At 33.3% G+C, this 26334-nt stretch overlaps 1 protein-coding gene across 1 annotated transcript in view; it reads left to right on the forward strand.

Moving 5' to 3' along the window:
• The first annotated feature begins 678 nt into the window (after nt 1–678).
• The window catches only part of SPINK5 (serine peptidase inhibitor Kazal type 5), an 80488-nt gene continuing 54832 nt past the window's right edge, over nt 679–26334 (forward strand). The window contains 7 exon segments of the mRNA XM_017872141.1: nt 679–733; nt 2000–2025; nt 7103–7230; nt 8939–9011; nt 22901–23028; nt 25007–25070; nt 26039–26166. Of these exon segments, the coding sequence (XP_017727630.1) occupies nt 679–733; nt 2000–2025; nt 7103–7230; nt 8939–9011; nt 22901–23028; nt 25007–25070; nt 26039–26166 (602 nt within the window).

Consider the following 26334-nt stretch of genomic DNA (forward strand, 5'->3'; position numbering starts at 1 on the left):
GATGCCTCCTCTGCCTGCTCCAACTAAACTGTCTGCTTATGAGAAAGCCATTGCTCCTCCGAGTTCCTGCCTCCCCATATATTCAACATTAGAACTTTGCTAGGTTATGTTTTAGTCGTGTTCAACTCTAACATATATATGAGTCTGTGACACTGAACTCAGACACTTCAGAACATCTACAAATGAAAGGCACAGGAACCCTGGGTTTCTCTAGATGTGGAAATCTTTAAATCTATACCTGACTGGTAGGACAACCAATCTGTCTTCTTTTCCTCTCTCTTCCCACTTATGAAGAGAGTCCAGTCAAAAACATGTTTATCTACAAGGTAGTATATCTGGTATTTCTGAGAAATTCAGTTCTTATATAGGATTATAGAATATTCAACTTTGAGTAGGGTCTGTGGACTCAATCCATTGCGTTCTGGGGGAGGTACCGTGAAAGCACATTACTACTTTAGAAATAGATATTCTCTGTTCAAACTTGACACCCTGTTGGGATCCTAAAGGATAGAAGCTAAAGTGGTGTGGTATATGAGTCCCATGACCTTGAACAACTGGTTTTATGTGGGTGTCACCAGTGCTTTATAAAAGTAAACCGCATCTCCCCGAGTTCAGTCATACTGCACCAGCTGAGCAATGCACGGAGTGGACCTGTAGGCAACTTGCATCATCTTCAACATGAAGATAGCCACAGTGTCAGTGCTTCTGCCCTTGGCTCTGTGCCTCGTACAAGGTGAGCAATTTGTGTGTAATCTAAGCTTCTTGCCACACAACTCAAAGCCCTGGGGAAGGGACTTTTCTCCCCCTACTCCTGCCAAAAAACGTTTATGTATGTATATATAATCCTGAAATATCTTGCCAGACACAGAGTTCTGAAGATTTATATATGTGGCTTTATAATTATGTTGTTATCTTTAGAAATGGCAAGTAGTTTGAGATCATCTGAATTTTTTAACCATGAGAAATTCTTCCATTAATTCTTTAATTCTGAAAACTGAATAGATTCTTCTTCATCTTCCTCTTACTAAATGTATCCAATTCATAGTAGCAATATACTATACTAGGACTTATCTTTACCATCAATCAGAACATTTAAAAAACTTAATTGTAAATAATATATGTATTTTAATGTTAGTAGGCATAAATGAAATATTTTTTAAAATTATCTCTTACTTTAAAGCAATAGAATCTTCTAGCTTATTTTAGTCTTGTGTTTTCAAGTGCTAAATGGGTTGAAAGCATTTCTTCCAAAGAGTGAGGGACTTTTGTGGGAGGTGGAGGGCAGATTTTTATATTTGCTATTTAACCCTAGGAGAACACAAATTTCCTAGACTTATGTTGCTCTGAAACATTAAAATTTTCAAAAGAGAAACTCAGAGATAATCTGAAATCATATACAAATAATGCCCACTTTCCTAAAATAAGTGTGTAGGTACAAAAGAGCCTATATTAATGAGAGAGTATAATAGCCTGTGATCTTAATCTTACCTTCTGTCAGATCTCTAACTTTTGTAGCTGTAATAAGGAGGTAGAGCTGCCAGAATTTAGAAAATTTAAATTGTATGTATATATCCTATAAATGTAATCCTATATTATAGTTTCAGTTGAAACTATAATATGGTTTCAAAATTATATTATAATTGGTACAGTATTTTGCATGTATGTTATGTTGCAATTTTAAAAGGGAGGCTGCCATTTATTGCTCCAAAAGGACCTTTTGAAGATGAGTGATTTTGATGGGGTTAGAATTCACATAAATATTATTTTCCAAAGTAATTGTAACTTTCTGAGTGATTAGACCTTTGTGAGTATATATACTAATCTCCTGGTCCAGCGCCCTTCTTTTATTTGCCATGGTAAATCTTAATGTGTTCAAAAACAATTTGTGGTTTTACAACATATTGTCATTAAAGCAATCAGGACTCTACATTAAATGAATTGTTTTGTTTATTAAATATTGTACATTTCCTTAACTTTGGTTTCTATATTTTCATCCCAGATGCTGCCAGTGAGAATGAAGATCAGGTTAGTCCTGCTTTTTCTGTTCATTGAATTCATTCCAAGATTCCCAAAGAAAAATGGTTTGTGGCCAACACCTTCATGTTAATAATACAAACATATTATACTGGTAGGTGCTAATAGCTTTTGTTAAAAACACAGAAACAGACTTTTATGAATCAAGACATGAATCTTTCTCTCTCTCTCTCTCCCCTTCTTCCTCTCTCTCTCTCTCTCTCTCTCATACACACACACACACACATGCACACACACACAGACACACACACGTCCAACGTATTAATGATGATGGATATCTGCAAGAGGCAATTTATCATGTTAAATGAGCACTTTAACATTTCATAAACAAAAACTAAATCAACTGGAAAACTACTGTTGTTCCATTTAACATCTGAACAAGCCATGATACACCACATAGGAAGCTAAAATAAATTTTCTAGTAATCATTATGCAAAAGAGGGTGCTCTGTATCTTGAATATAGTTAGTGTATATAGTTCATCTAATAAATATTTATTGAGCATCTATTAGATGTCAGACCCTGTTTGAGATGCTGGTGATATTTTTAAGTAAACAAAATAAATGAAATTCCTGCCCTGAAAAATTACATTTTAGTGTAGGAAGACAGACAAATTTATAACTAGCTTAGCAAAACATATGGTACATTAAATAATGACAAATGTTAGGAGAAAAATAAATCAGGAGGCATAATAGGATACCAAAGAATGGAGGTGGTATCCATTCTCATAAGGATAATCAGGGAAGTTCTCTCTGGAGAGACAGTATTAAAATAGGGATCTGAAGGTCATAAGGGAATGAACCATGAAGGTATTTGCAGTTTACAGCAGACCAGACAGAAGCACCTGTGAGCACAGAGGCCCTGATGCAAGAAGGTGCTTTACCAACTCTTAAAACTCTTTTGTTCGATAAATTAAAAAATAATTTTCTACTAAAAGTTAAATTTTTTCATCTATTTGAAAGAGAAGATGACCAATTACTCTCTCACACACATTTTATATATTTATATACACACACACTGCTATGCATGCTCTTAATTCAGCACTTAAAACACAATTTTAAATGTTTTGCTGAATATGTGTCAAAATTTGCTGTATCTCTGGCTATGAACATTAAAGGAATAAAAATGTGAAACAGCTATTCTTTACGTTGAAACTCTGAGAACCATGGTAACAATACTCTCTTGACGTATTTTGTTGCAATTATTTGTTTTCTTAAAGAAACTTCTTACATGAGTGTTCTAGATAATTTTATCATGCTCTCTACTATTTCGTCTAAGTTTACTGATTAAGGAGAAGTCCAGAAAGTGCAGTAGAGTAGAAAATAAGCTAGACTTTTGGGAAGCAGAGAGTATGCTCACTTGGATGTTTTATCCTGGAAAAAAGAAGGATGTTATATAACTATCACTGTGTATAAAACCATCATTTTCTTTTTCAGAGTCCGTGATGATGGTTGGTGATTTGTGGCAGATACTGGGACTTTTACACTGATATTTTTCATAGCATTAACCTCCATTTCACTGAAAACCATTTTAAAAACAAATTTAGTGACTTCTTATATTTGGTATTAAAGGCAAGAACACAAAGAAGTAATTATTTATTTGGAAGCCTTTCTAATCAGAGTTTTCGGATACTGTGTCAGAAATGAAAACTATTGATGTAGTCTTTTTTATGATGCTGAGATTTGGTTATTTTCCAAGTTTAGTAGCTTGGGTTCCTTTCAGCATGATAAAAGCATGTTAAATGTCATAAACATGAACCTAAACAGCAGGGAAAAGCACTGCAGCAATCTGCAAGGATCTTAAGCATGCTTAAATTTGTCATCACCTAAGAGTCATTCTTCAGGCAAAAGCAAGCTGGTCAGTGCTCTAACACTGAGATAGGGCAATGGCACTCCTGGAGGGTTTTATTATAATAGCTGGAGGTGGACAATAGAAGACTGCAAATTAGGCCTCAGCCAGTGAGGGAAACAGGAAGAACTTGGCCCTAGAGGGCTCCAGTTTTCCTGGGACATGCTGAGAAAAAGAGAATAATGGCAAAAGTAACAAAACAAAACAAAAACAGGCCAGGGACTGGAAGTTACCCTGCAAGTGAACAGTCGCTGAAAAGTCATCTACTCAACTCAAGAGGGCTTTTGGTCTAAATATGCTTCTGTTTCAACCCTCTCTATTGTGGCCATTGAAAGGATATTCCATTTTGCTCAGAGAAAAACTCAACTGCTGCTTTCCATTTTTATGGTCTTTTCCTGTTTCCCAAGAGAATACATTTGATAATTTCATAACTCAGGAAAATAGCACTGAATCTCATCTTAACTAATTAATCACTGTGAACAAGTTTCTTAACCTATTATTTGGGCCTCTGATACTCAGTTTGTAAGAAAGGGAGTCTTTCTAGGAATTAAGCTCTCATCTAATAGTGACATTGGATAAGTCCAATTTAGGGATTATTCTGATTGATGCAACTCTTTAATTATTTTTTTGTAAGTAGAGACAAGGTCTCATTATATTTCCCAGGAGGGTCTTGAACTTCTGGCTTCAAGCAATTCTCCTGCCTTGGCATCCAAAAGTGCTGAGATTACAGGCATGAGCCACTGCACCTGGTCTGATGCTACTCTTATGATAAACATTCAAAATTATTTATAGCTATATTCCAGGATTATCATGAGTCTTCTACATACTTTCTATAAGACTTACTTAATAAGGGATTTTTTTTATTACAAAGGCCTCAGGCCCTTCTCTGATTCTACTGTATGGATTTTAGGATCAATTATATTCGACAAGGTAAGCACAACTTGCAAAGTTGGCATTTGATACTGTAGAGTCAGAGATCAGACAGATCTCAAGATGCCCAGTAATTAATCTGTATCCAGAAATTACTACTGTGCTACTCTGATGGAGTTACTGTGTAGTGATAATAATCTTAGATACATTTTAGCATGCCATCCTTAGCAAAATTTCCCAGGGCTGGTCTGTGATATTTTTTAGTGATTCTCCTTCACCATTAATCATTTTATAAGTGCTACCAACTGCCTACCATTTTTAAGAGGCTAGATTAAGTACAGCATTATTCATCCAGGAAAGTATACTTCTGTTCTACTTACCTAATGCTGTATCTATGGCACCTAGCAAAGTATAGTAATCTAATAATAAGTAATTGCTGGCTCATTCAATGATGATCATAAAGATATAGGAGACTACCAGAGTTCAAGACCAGCCTGGACGACATAGTGAGACCCTGCATCTCCAATAAATAAATAAATAAATAAATGAATAAGAAAGAAAGAAAAAGCACAAAACACCCCAGATATAGATATAGGAGTCTAAATAGAAACCTTTAGTAAATTTTTTGGAAGAGGTTGTGTTTGTCAGAGTTGAAGCAAAAGCTTTGTTTATTTGTTTCCTGATACAAGCAAATTGAAGCAGATTTTTTAAAAAAATCAAAACAAAAACCAACGAAAATCCCCTTAGATTCAAAAGGCTTGATCTAAAGATCTTGTGAATTTTCACTGGGTACAGAGGCAGATGCTTTTAATCCCAGCACTTTGGGAGGCTAAGGCAGGTGGATCATTTGAAGTCAGGAGTTCAAGACCAGCCTGCCCAACATGATGAAATCCCATCTCTGCTAAAAATACAAAAATTACCCAAATGTGGTGGCATGCACCTGTAGTCCTGGCTACTCAGGGGGCTCAGGCAAGAGAACCTCTTGCACCTGGGAGGCAGAGGTTGCAGTGAGCTGAGATCGTGCCACTGCACTCCAGGGTGGGCAACACAGCAAGACTCCATCTAAAACTAAATGAATAAATACCTAGTGAGTTTTCTAAATTAAAAGGGAATATAACATTTTAAAGTTATACTTTACTAGGTAGCACAAATGCACCATATTTTAAGCTCCTAAAAAGGAATGAGTGATGTATAGCAGGACTTTCATAAAATATATTGAATGAATGAAAAGAAGGAATTACCACTTTTGAAGGTCATTCTACTTTTTTCCCCACCAATTCTATTATTTAAAATGTTTCCACTGTCTTCCTTAAACTTTGTATAACACAGTTATTGGTATTTACAAAACCAAAAGCCCAAAACAAATATAGTAGGATTTTAGTTCCAAATGATGTGTCAAAAAAATTACGAGAGAGAGAGAGAGAGAGAGAGAGAGAGAGAGAGAGAGAGAGATAAAGGCTTATGCATTTATTGAGAAATTTCCTCAGTACTTCCACAGATTCACAAGGTTTGATTCTGATGGTTGTTATAGTAGTGTTGATGGCATTTGTGGTGATGGTGGTGGGGGTGGGAATATGGGTTTTTAAAAAATATATAACACAAATTTGAAAATGCAAAACGGTTAGGCCTCTCCCAGAACCTCGGAAGGGGGATGTGACAGTGAAGGGCCCTGAATCTTAAGCTTTATTAGCTTTAAGGTCAGTCTGCCTGTGCTCATAGTCAAATGATAGATCAAGGGACGTGAAGTTCTTTTCAGAAAATAAGCCAGCCTAGAAATTTGTTTTGCAAATATATAGAACCAAGAAATCTTTTTTTTCATTTGACACTGTTAAAATTTCTAGGAGCTGATATGTTGCAGTACACCCACGGGGAAATGTAGGCAGACATTTTATAGTGTTCAATGCTCAAACACCTTGCCTTAGTCCTTCAGCAACATTTTCATATTCCTTTCGCGGCAATTACTGTTGGCCCACTGTGTACTAGGTAGTTTATATAGACCATCTTAGCATATTCCAGTAATAATAAAGACAATCACCACCAACAACAAAACAATAATAATAAAAAAGGAGGAGGAAGAAGGAAGGAGGATAATTTATTAATTGAATGCCTACTATGTATCAGGCATTCTTTGAGGGCTTTACATACTTATAGTTAATCTTCATAAAACCTTTGAATTGTGTGCATATGTATGTAGACATATACATATATCTACACGTATATATATGTAGACATATACATACATCTACATGTGTATATATGTAGACATATACATATATCTACATATATATCAAAACAAAGCTTTGTTTTGATGTAATTTCAGCTAACACAGCTTTTTTTTGGCATTATCTTAGGAAATATGCCATGAATTTCAGGCATTTATGAAAAATGGAAAACTGTTCTGTCCCCAGGATAAGAAATTTTTTCTAAGTCTTGATGGAATAATGTTCATCAACAAATGTGCCACATGCAAAATTATACTGTGAGTAAAGGTTTCTTTCTTTCTTTGCAATGTTTGAGTTAACAGCTAGTCTCTGAACTGGTAAATGTATTCTTTTTCTTTTCTTTCAAGTGCATTTTTCTAAACCGAAATGGTTAAATAAAAGTGCTGAGCAGATCACTCTGACATCTTCCATCATATAAAGTTGGATAATTGCCACCCACCTGGAAAGATTTTAATAATCACTCAAACAAGATTCCAAAAGCATTCCAGAAGGCCCAGTATCAATACCTTCTATAGCACTCTATAGTCGTTTGAGGATGTAGTTCCGCTTTGAACTTACTGGTTTTGGAAAAAAATGAAGTTGACAAAGAAAGTCAGATTCCCTGGGCCTGTTAAGACTTGATTCTGTTGCAGCCTAGGGGCTGAGAAGATTGGCTTAAGCATAATGCCAGACTCTCCTTGTGGCAGCCAACCAGCAGAAGGACTTAAGCAAGGTATACCCTGATTCTGTGAGCTGCCAGTGTCTTTAGACACCTAGCATTATTCTAGGATGAGATAAACTAAAGGGTAGATGATAGTTTCCAACTCCTTGCAGCTCAGAAATAATTAGTATCCTGGTTTTTAGCAATCTCTAACCAATGCTTCTTAACTTGATTTCTTTCTCTCCATTGTCACCCTAAAGGTAAAAGAAGGCTTGTGTTATCAACTGCAAATTCTCAAACCAGAATGTCCTAATTTGTTTTTGAAAAGGAAGGTTAGCCTCAATTTCTGACCACTGTCAAAACTTCAACAGTGGTAGCAAGCCAATACTGAGCTTACTCACTTAGGATAATTATGTTATAATTGGCTTTTTAAATGTCAGGTTGGTGTGTGTCACGGGATTTAATTTGGGGATTGACGTAGTCAATCATATTGGGATAATGAAGCTCTGATCGTTTGATCATGCACTGCTTCTAGTGAAGAGATTGTGAGACTATAAAGAAGCCAGGACAAGATTTAATAGAGGATAGGAGGCCTAGGGCTGGTTGAATAATTCTTTCTTCTTTTGAAAGCTGAATGTAAACCAGCAGCTATATTATTTATTATAACATTTTCTTCTTGTTTCGTAAGATATTTTAATATGATACTGAAAGTATGAATATAATAAATTACTGAAAATAATGTAAAACAAAAATGAAATACCTTAAGAGTCTGAAGACAATTTATTATTTTGAAGTTACTCATTCAGTTATTATTTTTATGACTTATGTAAATTATGTTGGAAGAAAATTGTTTTGTTTTTAACCTGGAAAGAAGGAGGCTATGCAAGGCATAAAAGCTGTCATCAGATTGCTAAAGAACTGCCTTATGGAAGAGAAAATTGATTTGCTCTGTGGGTCCCTAGATGTTGGAATTAGAACCAATATAAGCAGGTTCAATGTGAATATTCTCTTTCAAAAACTACATTCAAAGAATGGTGCAGAGAGCTTTGAGAGTTGACCACCTGGCTGTTGGAAGTATTCCAGGAAGGTAGTCTGTTATGCAGTTAAAGTTAGAGATTCTTGCCTGTAATAATACCATGTTCAAGATATTTTTCAATGTTGAGGGGAGATCTGAGGTACTGTGTCCATTTCTGAACATGCTACCCATTTTGACATGCCAGTCTAGGCTGAGGAGGGCAGTCAAAATTAAGTCTACCATGCTAGCTGTTATTCCTAAAAGCTGAGCAAACAATGTTTAAACTATGCTATTTCTTGTCCTCTTCCAGGGAAAAAGAAGCAAAATCACAGAAGAGGATCAGGCATTTAGCAAGAGCTACCAAGGCTACTGCCCCAACAGAGGTGAGACTATTTGGAGCCACCCTGTTTACTTTTGAGAGGATGTTTGACTCTATTTAGAGCTATCTGTTTATTCCTTAAGTACTAGGTCATACCTGTTTTGAAGCCAACAACTTAGAAGGGAGGGAACATGGGTTAGTCCAGGGGTGGGCTAAATATCTGGTACATCTTGTCCATAGGCCCAACCCATGACCCAACTCTAAAAACATTTTAGGCACTGACAGAAACTAAGAGGTGGGGTGAGCCAGTGTGATGTCTGCCTTCCAAGGCCATCATTTCTCATTCCTCTTGTCCTGTCTTAGCCCAAAGAAGAGCTGTCCTGGGGCTGTAGAATTAATTTCAAATCAGACTTCTTATTGCCTATGTAACTTGGAAAATTTATGTATCTCTGGATCTCAATGTTTTCATCTATAAAATGAGTTTTAGACCAAATGGAAACTAAGTTCTAAAAGCCAATCTCAGGGTTTAACATGTTCTAGCAGGCATTTGACTCATTCTATTTCCTTTTCTTTTGCTCTTTTGCTTTTACTGTATATGTTCCAGTACCTGGAGGGTCCTCCTAATTCAACTAGAGTTGGTTGTTTATATCTACTATGCAGACAGGGACTCAGGCTAATATTTTGTTTAAGAAAAGTGTTCTCTGGTAAAAAAAAAAAAAAGGGTCATAAAACAATAAGAAGTAATGTAGAAGGAAGGAAAGAAACTGCAAATTTATCCTACTATATAAACCATTTCACTTTATAATTTTTTTCATTTGTAAACATTTTAAAAATCTATACAAAATTATAAAATAAAATTAAAAAAATAAAATTTGGGGCCCAGATTGGTGGAAATATATATCTAGCCTACAATATCTCACAAATGGGTTATTGACAAAGCTGGGACTACCACCAGCTATTCTAACCACCACTCACATCGCCCCAGGTCTCCTATGCAGTTTCGTCACTAATTTCCTCTTTCTTTTCCTTCTCTGCTGGTCCCAAAACATAATTAAAATAATCAGTGAAGGTTAGTACACCTTAATTACTTATAACATCCATGGTCTAACAACACTGACATCTTTCTTGACAGTATTAGCCAAGGACGTCTGAGAACCTCAGCCTCCATAGTAAACATAGTCTACTAAATTATTTGCCTGGGATCAACCAGTCTCACTTTTAAAACAGTAACAGACATCACCAAATTGATCAATAATTGGAAACTCTTTATCTGTAGCAAAAGAGAGCTACTTTTATATTCTACAAAATCTGAAGTGGCAACTTCATATGTGTCTTATTTGCCACATTCAAAGAGCGGCTCACTTTCTAACATCCACTGTCCTCTTCCTCCTCTGTCTTCATCATTAAAAAATGATATATATATGGTGTTTAAAAACATAAAATATGAAGAAATGACAAAAAAGCAAAATACACACAAACATACCGATTTTAACAAACCTATCTAAAAATATAGCTAGTTAGATGTTTCCATATGTAGACACAAAAATATTGAATTTTAATCAAGTAGGAGTTTTAAAAAAATAAAATCGCAGTCTTAAGAAATAAAATTACTCTTTGTTAATATATTATGCCTGAGTGACACACACACACACACACACACGCACACACACACACACACGCACACACACAAACTGTAAAAAAAAAAAAAAACCCTCTAGATAAAACTTTTATAGCGATGTGGTTCACTATTTAGGAAACTACTTACATAACTAAGTAGTAACTTACATGAAGTTAAGGCAGTTAACATTTGGCTGTGTGCCTTTCAAATAAATTCTGTCTAAATTTTTCCTTGTCTCTGTATTTAAAAGGATTCATCCAATTATACCATGTGTTTTTCTTGTTGTTTTCTCTCTACTGTAAAACAGAACAATGTGCTCATTTTTTCTACTTAGATTCTTCCCATCAAAAATCAACCCTGCTACTCACTCTCAGAATAAGGTGCTCTGCATTTCAAGGAGTTTCCTCCTACAGACATCCTCTCACTCTCTCTTTCATCACTAATTTTCTTTTCACTAGTATGTCACCCTTTCATTTCCCGACTCTAGTATTCCCTCCATTAACAAGTCTTGTTGGTACTGCCTCCAAAGTCTAACTCCTTTTCTCCATTTCCATCCCTACCATCTCAATCCAGTCATCCATAATTTCTGACCTCTGGTGTTTTGGTACATGCAAAGACTTGTTTTTTAATTGATGAATTCATTCATTCAATGTTTCTCATGATTTAGGTTGCCAACTTTATAGAATATTAAGTTCACACGAGTGTATGTGTGTGTTTCTGAGGTCCCTCTTTTTTCAGATTCATTTACTGCTTTAATAACTAGTATGATAAGTCCCCCTCCTTAGTTCATGTTGTTAAAAACTGATGGACCTATGCATAGATATATGGTTCCCACATACATGACATGTTAGAGATAAAATAACTGAGTTTATAAAACTTCAGCTTGAATTTGGTAACCCAATGTGTTTAGAGATACAAAGAATTTGTAAATTAATTTGGGTAAAATTGACTTTTTACAGTATTAATTTTCTCAACTCATGAGAGTAGAATAGTTTATGAATAATTCATATAATTTTGATCTATTTTATAAAATTTGTAAAATATCCAGATTTTTAATAATTTTGTTAATGTTTTAAAATATGTAAATTTATTACTATTTTGAATATATTTTGCTTTTTATTGTATTTTATCTGTTTATTGCTGATATGGACAAATTCTATTGATTTCTTCATGTTAATCTTATGTCAGACAAATTTGTCTTTGTTCTTGGTAGTTGATCATATTATCTACATATAACGAGAGTTTTATAATATTCCTTTCAATCTTAGCACATCTTTCTTTCTTTTCTTATATAATTGGTAAAGGATCCCGACTTCAATAGTTAAATACTAGTGATAGTAATGAACATCAAATAATCCCCTTGTCTCTTCATATTAAAGGGAATATCTCTAAAGTTTCTCTATTGAGTGTAATATTTATCATAGTGGTTTTTACCTATACACGTTAGCAAGTTTGGAAAATTCCTTTCTATTTTTAGTTTGCTGAATATGTGTTGCTTGTTATTAAAAGTCTTTTTTACAACTATTAAAATAATTTGATTTTTAGTCTATTAACATAAATAAATATATGAATATAGTTCTTAATGTTAAACTATTATTGTTTTCCTAGAGTAAATCATACTTTATAATATATTTAAAATAAATTTCTGAATTTGGATACTAACATCTTATTTAGAAAATTTGCAATTATATTCTTAAGTCAAGTGAATCTCCACTTTTCTCTTGTAAATTATTCTTATCTGGTTTGGGAATTTACATAAAATTATCCTAAGGTTTAACACTTTAGGCTATGACTAAATGAGGTGGTCAGCAGATCCTCTCCTCAGGAAGCAACTATGAAGCTAGACATAATTGACCAAAAAAAGAAAAACATTTTAGCAATCTGAAAATTGATCAGTAGCCTATACCAATCTGAGAATCATTTGTCTTGAAAACTGCTGACTTTAGGAGTAAAAAGAGAGGTCTGTGATGTTCTTGCTCAGGGATATTCCCATTTCACCCCCTGGCTTGGTTGGCATGGAGGTTCTATACAGGGAAGGGCACAGATGTCAGCAAAGGCATTGCCATTGTTGAAGAAGGCTAGCCTAATTTGGAGTGATGAGCAAAAGCTGTACCCAGAGGTGTTTTCAGTGTAAGTGATAATCTTCACCAAGGGTAAGGAAAATGACCTGAGGCTGCAATCCTAATTGAAGCAAGGGTATTCCTGGCTGAGTCTCCACACATGGTTGAAAGAGCCCAAAGAGGGTCAAGAGATTCGAAAACTCCTAACTGACTATAAAGCTGTGCATATCTACTTAATAAACACAAAATGTCCCAGTGAGAAGCAAATGCTGGGGTAGATATAAAAGTGGCCTGAACTTTGCATGCCCTCCCCTATAGACAAAGGTCTATCTGAGAGGATGAAAGCATTGTTAACTTGAAGTATTTGAACACAAACTGTGTTAAATCCTTAGCTGATCACCAAGCTACAAAATACAGGGGAAAACATAGGAAGCCAGGCTTAAAAAATAACTACGATAAAAACTATCATAATTTTCTTAGCAGCACATCAGCAGTTGCAATTATGAGAGAGGAAGATTTCAAAGACTTAATCCAGCCACAGAAGCAAAAAAAGAATAAAAAAGCAGTGAAAACAATGTTTAAAGAAAAAATTGTAAACCTGAGCACTTATCATCTAAAACGTTCAGTTTTTATAATCAAAATGTTCAGTTTTATAATCCAGGTTAGTGAGATTAAAAAAAAGGTTTCATCAAAAGTTATAAAATTTTCAAAGTAACAACAATATACAACCCATACTCAAGGAAAAAAATTAATGGAATTTGTCTTTAGCTGTGTACAGATGTTAGGTTTGGCAGACAAAGACTTGAAGCGACTATTAAAAATGTATTCAGGATACCAAAAAAAAAACCATGTTTGAGGGTTCACAAGAAAGTATAATAACAATGAATATACCAATAAAAACTTTCAATGAAAAGATACAAATAATTTTTCAAAAGACCCAGTGAAAATTCTGGAGTTGAAGGGCATAGTAACTGAAATGAAAAGTTTCATAGAGAGGCTCAAAAGCAGATTTGTCAATCCTTACAAAAAAGAATTACCAAACTTGAAGAAAGCTTAATAAAAACTAACAATGGAAATATAGAGACAAACAATAGAGAAGAAAAATCAACAAAATTATACACTTTTGAGACAGCAGCAAGTAAGCCAACATATGCCTAATGCGAATACCAGAAATAGAGGTGAGATAAAAAGGAATACAAAAATTAGTTGAAGAAACAATGGCCTAAGATGCTTAAATTGGATGGAAAAAATTAATGTTAACATTTAAGAAACTCAATATGCCCCAAATAGGATAAATATGAAGAGATCCACGTGTGGCTCATCATGATTAAAATGCTGAAATAAAGAAAAACAGAGAGAAAATTTAGAAAATGGCAAGAGAAAAATGACACATCCTATATACAGGCTATATGAAATTAAAAGCTGGCCCCTCATCTAAAATAATGAAGGCCAGAAGGCAGTAAAATGACATGTTCAAAATGCTGAAAGAAAAAAGATTAAGTAATATTCTGTATTCTCTAAAAGTATCCTACAAAAATTAAAACAAAATAAAGATATTTCCGTACTAAAGAAATCTGAGAGAGACTTTGTTTTAACACAACTACCTTAAAATAATAATGAGGGAAGTCATTTAGCTGAAAGGAAATAACTACCAGATGGTAGCTTGGACCCACAGACAGAAATGAAAAGCACCAGAAACAGTGAAAATTGGGTTAATCTCTTAGCCTTTTTAAAAGAAATAATCTTAATATATAAGGCAACAATTATAATGCTGTTTTATCAGGTATATACATATATGACAACAATAGCATAAGGGGTGATAGAGAAAATAAAGCTTTATTAAGGCAAAGTTTCTGTATTTTACCAGGATTAAGTATTATTCTGAAGTAGTTTGTAATAAGCTAAGGTGCATATTGTAATTACTAGAGTAGTTACTAAGAAAATAACATATATAATAAATATATAATAACAACAACGGAATTATAAAGGTGTACTAGAAATATTTAACCCAAAACAAGGTAGTAGTAGAACAATAGAGAAGCAAAAAAGGACAAAAGCATATTGAAAACAAATAGAAAAATAGAAATGTAAATACAACCATATCAGTGATTATATTAAACATAAATGGTTTGAACATCCCAATCAAAATGCAGAAACTGACAAATAATAACAAAGGAACTATAAGCTATCTCCAGTAGATGCTCCTTAGATTCAAATACACAAACAGTTGAAATGATAAAAGATCGGTACCATGCTAAGTTTAACCATAAGGGAGCAGGACTGGCTATGTTAATATGTGATAAAATAGACATTAAGGCATGATTAGAGACACATGGGGTGTTTTATACCTTTAAAAGTGCTAATACATTAAGAAACATAACAATGATAAATGTATACACACCTAACAGAGGCTCCAAATTTATATAACAAAAAATGCTATAATTAAAAGAAATAAAAGAAGAATTCAAAATAATTGCTAGGAATTTCAATATTCCACATAAAATACTGATACAACAGCTAGACTAAATATGATCGAACAGAATACTTGAAGAATACTATCAACTAATTCAAGCTAAACTGAAATAGAGAGAGTGCTTCTACATTGATTGTAGAATATGTGTTATTTTAAAGCAACAGAGGAACATTTTCAGGATACACTATATACTGAGATATAAACATAATAAACTTTAATATATTAAAATCATATATAGTATTTTTTTTTTACCACAACAGAACTGACTTCAAACCCAACAAGGAAAATGAATCATGAAAATCCCCAAATATTTAGAAATTAAACAACACGCTTCTGAATAATTGGTGGGTCAAAGAAACAATCTAGGGAGAAATTGGAAAATAATTTGAATTGAAAGAAAACAAAAAGACAACAATTTAAGACTTATTGCACTCATCAAAAGCACCTTCTAGAGATTTAAATGGCTTAATCAGAAATAATAGATAAAATTCAATAATTCAAGCCTCTACCTTGAGAAGATTAGAAAACGAAGTTTAGCAAACTAAACCCAAAGCAAGCAGAAGAAAGGACATATAAGGGTTAGAGCAGAAATTAATAAAGCACAAAACATACAAATAATAGAAAAAATTAGTAAAACCAATGCTGGTTCTTTGAAAAGATCAACAAACCTGACAAACCCTTAGTTTTATTTTGCCTTCAAGAAAAGAACAGAAGACAAAGATTACCAAAATCAAGACTGAGATAGGAGACATCAGTATGTGCCCTGGAGAAACTACAAGGCTTATGATGAATATTATGAAAAATATTATGCCACCACATTAAATAACTTAGATGAAATAATCAAATTATTGAAAATTGACCCAAGAAGAAATGGAAAATCATAATAGACTTATAGTATAAGTAAAATAAATAAATAATTAAATTTTAAAAATGCCCAAGAGCAGATGACTTCATTGGCAATTTCCATTATATACCGAAAGGAGAAATAATATGAATCCTTTACAGATTCATTCAGAAAGAAGAGGAGACACTTTACAGCTCATTATATCAGTCCAGCATTATTCCGATACAAAATGTAGAAGATATCACAAAAGCAGAAAACTGCTGACAAGTATTCTTCATAAACATAGACAGAAAAATCCTTAACAAAACATTGGCAAACTGAATGTGCAATACGAAAAAGAAAATAAATCATTACCAAATAAGAAGTATCCCAAGAAAGCAATGTTGGTTTAGGAACAGAAAATCTATTAGTGTAATACACTATATTAATGGAATAAAGGGCAAAACCACATGATTATCTTAATAGATGTTGAAAAATCACTTATGAAAATCCAGCACTCATTCAAGATGAAAACTCATACAAATGTCATCAATAGAAGTAAACTTTTTCAGTCTGTTAAAGAACGTCTGTGAAAAATCTACAACTAGCATTATAATTAATGGTTAGAGAATGAGTGCTTTGCCCTTAAGATTGAGAAGAAAGCACAGGGTGGTTTACTGTCACCACTACTATTCAACATCGTACTGGAGGTTCTTAGCCAGTATAAGGCAAAATTAATTAATTAATTAAATACATTTTTTATTGGAAATGAAGCAACTGTCTTTAATTCCAAAACATGATACCATATGTGAAAAGTTCTAAGGATCCACAAAAAGAAAAATTACTAGAACTAATAAATGAGTTTAGTAAGATTTCAGTGTGCAAGATTAATAATACAAACTCTATTGTATTTCTATATACTAGCAATGAACAATTTGAAAATTTAAATATTAATTTCATTCACAATAGCATACAAATGTAGAAAAAATTTAACAAAATGAGTACAAGACTTATACACTGAAAACTATGAAATGGTGCTGAGAGAAATGAAAGATCCAAATAACTAGTGAAATAAATAGTCCATGTTCATAGATGAGAAAACTCAATATTGTTGAGATGGCAATTCTCCCGATATTAATCTATAAATTCAACATATTCCCAATCAAAATCTCATCAGGTTTTCTTTTTGGTAGAAGTAGAGCAGTTGATCCTACTATTTATATAAAAAATGTTGGGACACTTACCAGTAACTGAATTTAAATTTTGTTATAATGCAATAGTGATCATAACAGTGTGCTATTATTTCAAGATAGGCATAAAGACTAGGGGAATAGAATTGAGATTACTTACTTTTATGGTCAGTTAATAGTTAAGCAATATGTCAAGATAATGCTGAGAAAATTGAATATAGTTAATTTTAAAAAACAGAATTTTACCTTATATCATACACAAAAATTAAATTTTATTTTAGTACCAATTGTAAAAGCTAAATATATAAAACTTCTCAAGTAAAATATAGGAGGAAAAAAATCATGAACTTGGGTTAGGTAGAGCGACTTCAGATATAAAATCAGAAGCATGATCCATGAATACAAAAGTAATAAATTGTAAAAACTGCAAATTTGTGTGCTTCAAATGACAACAAGAAGTCAATGAAAAAGCAAGTCATAGGGAGAAAAAATAGTCACGACTTATAAAGTAGGCAAGGATTTAAATCGACAAAATATAAAAACCTCTTACAACCTTATAAGGAGACAACTCGATTAAGTATAGATATTACACCAAAGATAATAAACACATAACAAGTTGTCCAACACCATTTTTAGGAAAATGCTAATTAAAACCACAATGGGGTATCACTACACGTACCCACTAGAATGACTATAATCACAAAGACAGAAAATACAAAATGTTAAGGGTGTGGAGAAACTGGAACACATATGGATAGAACGGGGTAATATACAAGGTTACAGCCACATTGGAACACAGTTTGAGAACTTCTTAAAAATTTAAACAGATTGGCCATGTGATCCAGAAAATTCAGTCCTAGGTATTCAGTGAAGTGAAAATACACGTCCATAGAAAGTCAGGCATGTGAATATTTATAGCAACATTTTTTTAAATAGTTATAAACTGAAAACAATCCAAATGTCCACTGCTGGATGGATAAACAAAATGAGTATATTTATACATTGAAATATTATTCAACAATAACAAGGGATGTGCTACTGACAATTTTGCGGTATGGATGAACTTCAAAAACACTATGGAAAGTGAAAGAAGCTAGAATTAAACAATTACATATTTATAATTCCATTTATATGAAATGTCCAAAAAGGGCAAATTTACAGAGTCAGAGAAAAGTTTAATGATTGCTTGAAGCTGGAGCTGGGAGCTGGGACATACTGTACAGAAGCACAGGGGAATCTCGTGGGGTGATGAAAATATTTTAAGACCAGATTCTGATGATGGTTGTACAACTCTATTCATTTACTAAAAATCATTGAATCACTTTCAATCACTGTAAATGGGTGACTTTTATAGTATGTAAGTAATACCTCAATAAAGCTGTTTAGAATTTTTTCAGTTTATATAATTGTAACCACTTTGGAACGATTTGTACATTACTATTATTTAATACAAGTTTTCCTAGACCTTCAGAAAAATAGACTGTAAATCTATTGGGACTGAGTTATTTTGGGGTGGGAATATCTGAGACCAATATATCAATTGGATTAATGTTTATTGACCTGTTATAACAAAGGTAGTTATGTTATACTTTTTTTGTAGTCATATATCCAATTTGGTTTTCAAATGTATTAGCATACTGATACTCATAAAATGCTTTCATCATATTAATGTCTCAACATTTATTTGGTTATTTTTAATTATCATTCCATATATTTTTACTTTTCATATTGCTTTTCTCTTTGGTCAGTCCTACTAGAAATCTTTTATAACAGGTTTTTTGATAATATGCTCTGTTGTTTCTGTTTTCTATGGTGTTAATTCTTGTTTCTTTATGTTCGTTGCTGTTTATTTTACAATGGGATTGAGGAATACTTTAAATTTAATTTTTAAAAAATTTCTGACAAATATATTTAAAGATATTAATAATTATGTATCTCAGGATTTATGCTTTAAGTATTTCTATTTATCATTACTTTCCAAACACTTCTTTTTTTTTTTTTTTGACATGGAGTCTGGCTTTGTCGCCCAGGCTGGAGTGCAGTGGTGCGATCTCAGCTCACTGCAAGCTCCGCCTCCGGGTTTACGCCATTCTCCTGCCTCAGCCTCCCGAGTAGCTGGGACTACAGGCGCCCGCCACCTCACCCGGCTAGTTTTTTGTATTTTTTAGTATAGATGGGGTTTCACCGTGTTAGCCAGGATAGTCTCGATCTCCTGACCTCGTGATCCGCCTGTCTCGGCCTCCCAAAGTGCTGGGATTACAGGCTTGAGCCACCGCGCCTGGCCCCAAACACTTCTTAATTTCTCTACCCCAATGTTATTTAGTAATACATTATCTAATTTTTAAATATGTGGAACTTTTAAATATTTTATATTAGCTTTTAATTTTATTAAATTTTGGTCAGATAACATAAATAATGTAGTGTTGATTACTTGTTATTGTTATTTCTTAATACTTTGTGACCTAACAAATATTCTGCTTTTATGAATGTTTTATATATTCTAAAAAAAATGTTTATTTTCTGTTTCTTGGCTGTAGTTATCTATAAAATCTAATGGCTTAAGATTCTTTTATTTTACTTAATATGTAAATTTCTGAGAAGTGTTTGCTTAAATCTCTAACTTCAGTTATTGATTTATTTAATTCTATTACATTCTATTTGTATTGTTTGACATATTTAAAGTCTATATTATTAGGTGAATATATGTTCATGATTGTTATACTTTCTTGTTCTTGTTCTTATCTTTTCTTACTTCATATACTGTCCTTTTTGTCACTTATGACACATTTTTGGACTAAATTCTAATTTTAAGTGTTAATTTGCTGCATATGTTCTCTTCTTATTCATTTTGTCTTGTATATTTTATTATCTTATTGTTTTGATACTTGCATGCCTTTTAGTTTTAATTTTTCTCAATACATGGGTTGATTCTTTTTTAAACATCCAGTTACCAATTGTCTCTTAATTTTTAGGTATAGCCCATTTGTATTTATTGTTATTTCTGTTATAGTAAGACTTGGTTTTTTCATTTTAAAAATATTTTCAGTTACTATACTTAGTAGTTTCTTGTTTCTAGCTTTTTTTGGGGTGGTGATTTACTTTCCTTCTTATCATGACTATCCCTAAACAAACAGCCATTGTTTGATTATTTATTCTATTGCTAATATCTGTGTCTGTTGTCAACATCTTTGTCTTCTCTCCAAATGTAGGTTAATCTGCTCTCCATATATTTTCTGTAAACACAATTTTGTTATTAACTTGATTTTAGTTTAAAATTCTTACTGCTTTTCTCTCTTTTATTCTTTTTGTTGTTGTTGTTAATTATAGAAACCGTTCCTTTCTTCAGGTATTTCTTTCTACATTTATTTCCTTCATTTGGAGACTTCTAATTCTATTTTAGATGTTCTTTAGAGTTTCCTGTTTTAGAAAAATAGTTTCTTATTTCCATTGCCTTCTAGGAGAATTCCTTGATCTGATCATCTGGTTTACAGGTTCATTATTTATTTGTACCTATCCCATCTTTATTCTTTATATTGCTAGATTTATTATCATTTGAATATTTTCCATATTCAAAATTTCCACTTTGTTTTTCCTTTAAAACTTGTTTCTTGTTATTGTTTTACATTTGTTTATGCAGATATCTTATCTCTCCACAGCGTAGTTAGACTTGATAAAATATTTTTCTGCCCGTTCCAATGTTTCTACTTCAATTGATACATGTTATTTAGTATATTCTATTTTTTAGTTGTCAGATATACAGATATTTTTATTGTGATATTCCATAATGGCTGTATTTATTTTTTCTGCTAAATTCAGTTAGGTCATGTTGAATGTCAAGCTTCAGTATGTAGCCCTTCCGGTGAGTATAAGGATAGAAAAGAGATAAGACCCAGAGCTGGAGGTTCTGAATCCACTCTTTTCAACTCTAGTTTGCTGCCACTTCACCAGGTCGGGAATCCATGGTAAGCTCTCAGGCATTGTCAACATTAGGAAGAGGTGTTTTCTGTAGGTTGTGATTCACCACCTAGGGGTTTGGAGGGAAAGGAGGTGTAGTCATAAATCCTTGCACCTGTTTTCATCATCTCTCAGCTGGCCTTTTGACTTGCGCTGTCATTCCACTGTCTACACCTGTGACCTAGTTAGTACGTTGCTGTTGATTTTCTGGTTAAGGGGGATAGTAGTGATTGTTTTGAGTTAATTACTATTTGCTGCTATGTCTAAAATAATCCCCATTCTGATCACTATTGTATTTTTCTGTTTATTTTGGAAGCACTCACTGTAATCTATAGTTGTGGTACGTATCTGTCTCTTTCTATCAGAATGTAAGCTCCTTAGAATATGTATTCCATTTTTTTCCTCTCTCTCTCTCTCTTTTATTTTATTCTTTTCTGTGGCAGCTTCACAGTCCAGAAGAGTGCCAAAGTGTAGCTAATGTGTCATAAATTTTGTGGAAAAATGAACAAATAAATGAATGAAACAACATATATGGCCACTGTTTATCTTATGTTCAATGTATTTTTAACTTCTTTCTAAACATATCAATAGTGGAGTATGTTCTTTAGCTTTTCTTTTCTATTTTCAGTTCTTTTCCTTCTAGATAAGAGCTTCTCAACCTGATCTTCTGTATCCTACTTTTATTCTTTATATTGTGTGATATACTGATTCATCATAGGTCTACATTCTAAGTGTTTCATATTTTCATTAAAATGTCTTTATTTTGACAATGATGACATGAAATTGTATTTTGCAATGTGATATTCTAAAGAAAAAGTATCCAGTTTTATTATTTGGTTTTAAATAAAAGTTAAATTCAAGTTAACTCTGTATCTTTTCTAGCTAGATCATTTCACAATAATAAGTTGCCAAATAGTGTTTCATAAGAACTCACTTGATCCTTACTGCAAATCTGGAATATAGGTAGGGTATGAATTTCCATTTTTCTGATGAGGAAAGTGAGGTGCAAAGAGGTGAAGTGAGTGGGTGGCAGGTCTGAGACTTGAACACTAGTCTTCAGTTATTACTTTGTGCATTTGTTTTTCTTTACCATCAAGTTTGTTCCTAAGTATATGTCAGGTTATTAGAATAGAGATTTGGGCTTTCTCCTGCCATACCTAAAAGATGTTTAGTTTTCTTGGCTTGTCAGTAGAGAAAACATTGAAAACAGCAACAACAACAACAATAAATGGTTCTGTGCCAGGCACTGTTCCAGGTGCTATACATGAATTAACATATTTAAATCCCTATATAGTCCTGAGAGGTTGACGAAATTATAACCATTTTGCAAATGAGGACACTAAAGCAGAGAGGTGTTAAATAACTTGCCCAAGTCCAACAGCTTAAGCGGCAGACTTAGAAATATGAAACAAACAATCCTGCTCTTAATTACTCTCCTAACCTATAATAACAGAAACTTTACTGTAGTTTATAGTTTACTAAGAACTTTCATATCCATAATCTACTGGGCCTCACTACTACTCTGTGGAGAAGGCAGGCAGGATTGGACAGACAAACAGTATGCCAAGTTGCAGAGCAGTGACTTGGCCTACTTTGCCCAGACAGCAAGTGGCTGAAGTGATACTGAAATTCTTTCTTTTGAAATCTAATTTTACCTCTGTTCTTGGATCATGCTTTATTGCCCATAAATTTATTAGCTCACTATAGCCTTCATGATATGTTTTTTCTTCTCCAGCAATTTACATTATTGTGGGCTTAAAATGTTAATCTATTTATACATCTAAGAACTATTTTGTCTCTTATATTTTGATGTTCCTTGATCATGTCTTTTGCAGCTGAATTGTGATGATTTTAAAAAAGGAGAAAGAGATGGGGATTTTATCTGTCCCGATTTTTATGAAGCTGTTTGTGGCACAGATGGGAAAACATATGGCAACAGATGTGAACTGTGTGCTGAGAATGCGTGAGTATTCTCTGAAGTAGGCTTTCTCCCTAAAACATGTTCTCTCTATAATTACATGACACAGTTTTTCCTACAGTCTTTAAGATAACGATTCATTGTGTGGGAGTTAGCCATTCCTAAATTATTAGTACCACTTATTTTACTACTCTGAAGACAAATAAAGGTGTATAGCGTAACACTTTATATTTTACAAAGCACTTTTATGTAGGATTTATCAGATGGTTATCACTTTATGAAGTAGACAGGATAGGGAGATTATACATTATATGTTCATAATTTATAAAATATAGATTTTATATTTAAAATGTAGAATAAAATATAGATTTAATATAATAAAACAGAGTTAATATAATAAAATATAGATTGACTATTTTATAATCTATAAGATATAGATTATATGATTATAATATATAACAGAATATAGAATACATTTATGTAGACACACATACATATATATGTATATACATACATCCATCTATCTATCCATCATCTATCATCTATTTGTTTATGTATGAGTATATCCTTTTTCACAGAGAATTATTTCATCATCAAATTATGTTTATTAAGTGCTTAATAATATGTAATATTAAGGTAGATAATTGGGACTTTCAATATTAAATTTCTTCCCATTTCTAAACATTTACCAAATAGCTAAGGCATCTTACTGTCCTATGTCTTGTCTGTGTTTTGTTCTTTCTCCACCCTAAATGCTAGGTTTGGTTATCAACTGTCTTCACCAACAAGGTGACATACCTGCTTTGCAGGTTCTGGCTTGTGACCTCAATCTTGAATTGTCTGGTCTTAAGGCTTTGCAAATATAAAATCCAATGTTTATATAGGCTAATGAGGGATATTATAATTATTCACTTTCTGAGATCCTGCAAGCTTTAGCTCTCCTTGCAATAAATATTTTCAGCAAAGTAAAACTGCGTTAAAACACTCTCATCCTTTGCATGATGGTATTTTCAGAAATGCACTAATTTATGTCCTCAACTCTCAACAAGGGTCAACATAGAGAAACAGAAAACAAACACAGATATATGAAGAACATACAGATTTTTATCAGATATATATTGTGTAGCACAAGTATGAGCATACTATATATTTAATTCTTACCGTGTCTTTATGTGGGGAATCCTACTATAAGTCTTTAAATCTCTGGTCCAGGTGTAAGTTTCTCTCCCCTAATTTCTGGTATATTTCTTTGTACTATGCGATGAGAATCATACTTCTCCTTGTGTTGTTTTCCTCACAGCTCTGGCTGCTAGGAGGCTCTATAATAAAATTGAAAATTTGATTTTTATAGTGCTCCCTCAGCTGATACCCTTTGAAATAACTTTCTTTCTTATCATTTTAAATATTTAGTTTTCTCTTTATGTTGCTTTTACTAAATTTTTATTGTTTTACAGATATTATCATTGTCATTCGCTTTAACTTTTGACAAATTAGGAAATATCTCTTACATTTGCGGTTCTGTGTTTTCAGATATACTTTAAAGGTCTACTAGACTGAACAAAATTAATTATCAAGACTTTATGTACTTTCCATGAAAAATAGAATACTAGTCTTCAAAACCCAAATAAAAAGTAATATAATGGGATGTTACATAATACAAATTTGACTTTGTTTATTTAAAACAACAGAGTTCCTTGGGGACTGAGGGGTATCTATTAGGCAGTTACAAGCTTTACTTTTCCCCATCTTCTGATGTGGATCCCTCCTCTAAATAAAGGTTAAAAAAAGATTGCTGTAAATAATACTTACAAGTCTGAATCTTTACCATCTCTTCCATGTTAACTACATTTCTTTGACTTTACGTTATAAACAGTGGTTTTATTAGAAAAGTAATGAAATAATACTATGTGGCAGCTGTTTTCGGGAGCAAAGGATAATGAAAACGCAATGTAGAGCGGTTAGGTTTGAATGGTGGGAAGTTCTGTGATATTAAACTGCTGTGTTTACTAACTTTTGATTCTAGGAAAACCGGGTCCCAAATTGGTGTAAAGAGTGAAGGGGAATGTAAGAGCAGTAATCCAGAGCAGGTGAGGTCAAATGTCAGTGTGATGGGAAATACTGGGACGCTAACTTCAAATAGGAAGTAGGTGCTCTCCTCTTCCTTCTTAGGTGGGAGCCTTGGAAGGAAGTAATTCTTGCTTTATGTGAAATGGAATACCTGGTACTGCCCACTAATATGAAAAAGCTAATTATAGTCTCTGAAACTGGATCACATTACTTTGGTGGTTAGACCTTTCAATCTATTTCTGCTTTCTATTAAAAAGAAGAAGAAGAAGAAAGAAGAAGAAGAAGAAGAAGAAGAAGAAGAAGAAGAAGAAGAAGAAGAAGAAGAAGAAGAAGAAGAAGAAGAAGAAATAATGAAAGGGAAACTACATATGCAGTACACTTCAGTCACTTAGCCTGAGTTAAAACCCTAGCAGTGTCACTTCCTGTTCGGAGAACTTGGACAAATTGTTCAACCTAAAATGAGATTTGAACTAAATAGATTTTTTTCTATGATACAATTTTGTGAGCCTGTGATGGTAGGGGAAGGGGAAGGAAGAAAGGATCTCATACATGTCACACTTGTCTTTTTCCAGGTGAATGATTTTCCTAATTTTCAAGGTCTGATGCCCTTTTTACAAGCTTCCAGAGCACCTGAGGTTACTTCCACCAAGTCATTTAGCATCATGCTATTTTAAATGTCTCTTTTTATCACCTAGGAGATTGGGAGCAAGTTAATGGCAAGGACTGTGCTCTGTCTGAGTTCTGGCACACAGTGGGTTAGCTGTTTACTAAATAAATGGATAAACAAGTAAAAAAGTCTTTTATTTAACCACATGAATTATAGAGTACTTACTGAGCTACATCTACACATGAGCTACATCACACAGCTGGTACTGCTCTAAGTGGCCCACAGCAATGTCAGCGGGACTGAGTTCTACAATATTTCTGAAGACGGTGTTATCAGCATTACAATCTTGGTAACTTTCCAGTTCTTTTCCCTGTTCTTCAGGATGTATGCAGTGCTTTTCGGCCCTTTGTTAAAGATGGAAGACTTGGATGCACAAGGGAAAATGATCCTGTTCTTGGTCCTGATGGGAAGACGCATGGCAATAAGTGTGCGATGTGTGCTGAGCTGTTGTAAGTAGCATCTTCCCCTGGTGGACTTGATGATGATGCTCTTGGTTGCTGCCCTGAGAATCACTCTGCAGGGAGATAAAATCCTTTTCATACAATTATTTGTCTTTACAATGTAAAATAGCCTTTCTCACAGAGTGGCTTCTTTTCTTTTTCTTCATATCATTGATT

This window comes from Rhinopithecus bieti, unplaced genomic scaffold, assembly GCF_001698545.2.
Source record: "Rhinopithecus bieti isolate Rb0 unplaced genomic scaffold, ASM169854v2 scaffold_757, whole genome shotgun sequence".
NCBI lineage: Eukaryota > Metazoa > Chordata > Mammalia > Primates > Cercopithecidae > Rhinopithecus > Rhinopithecus bieti.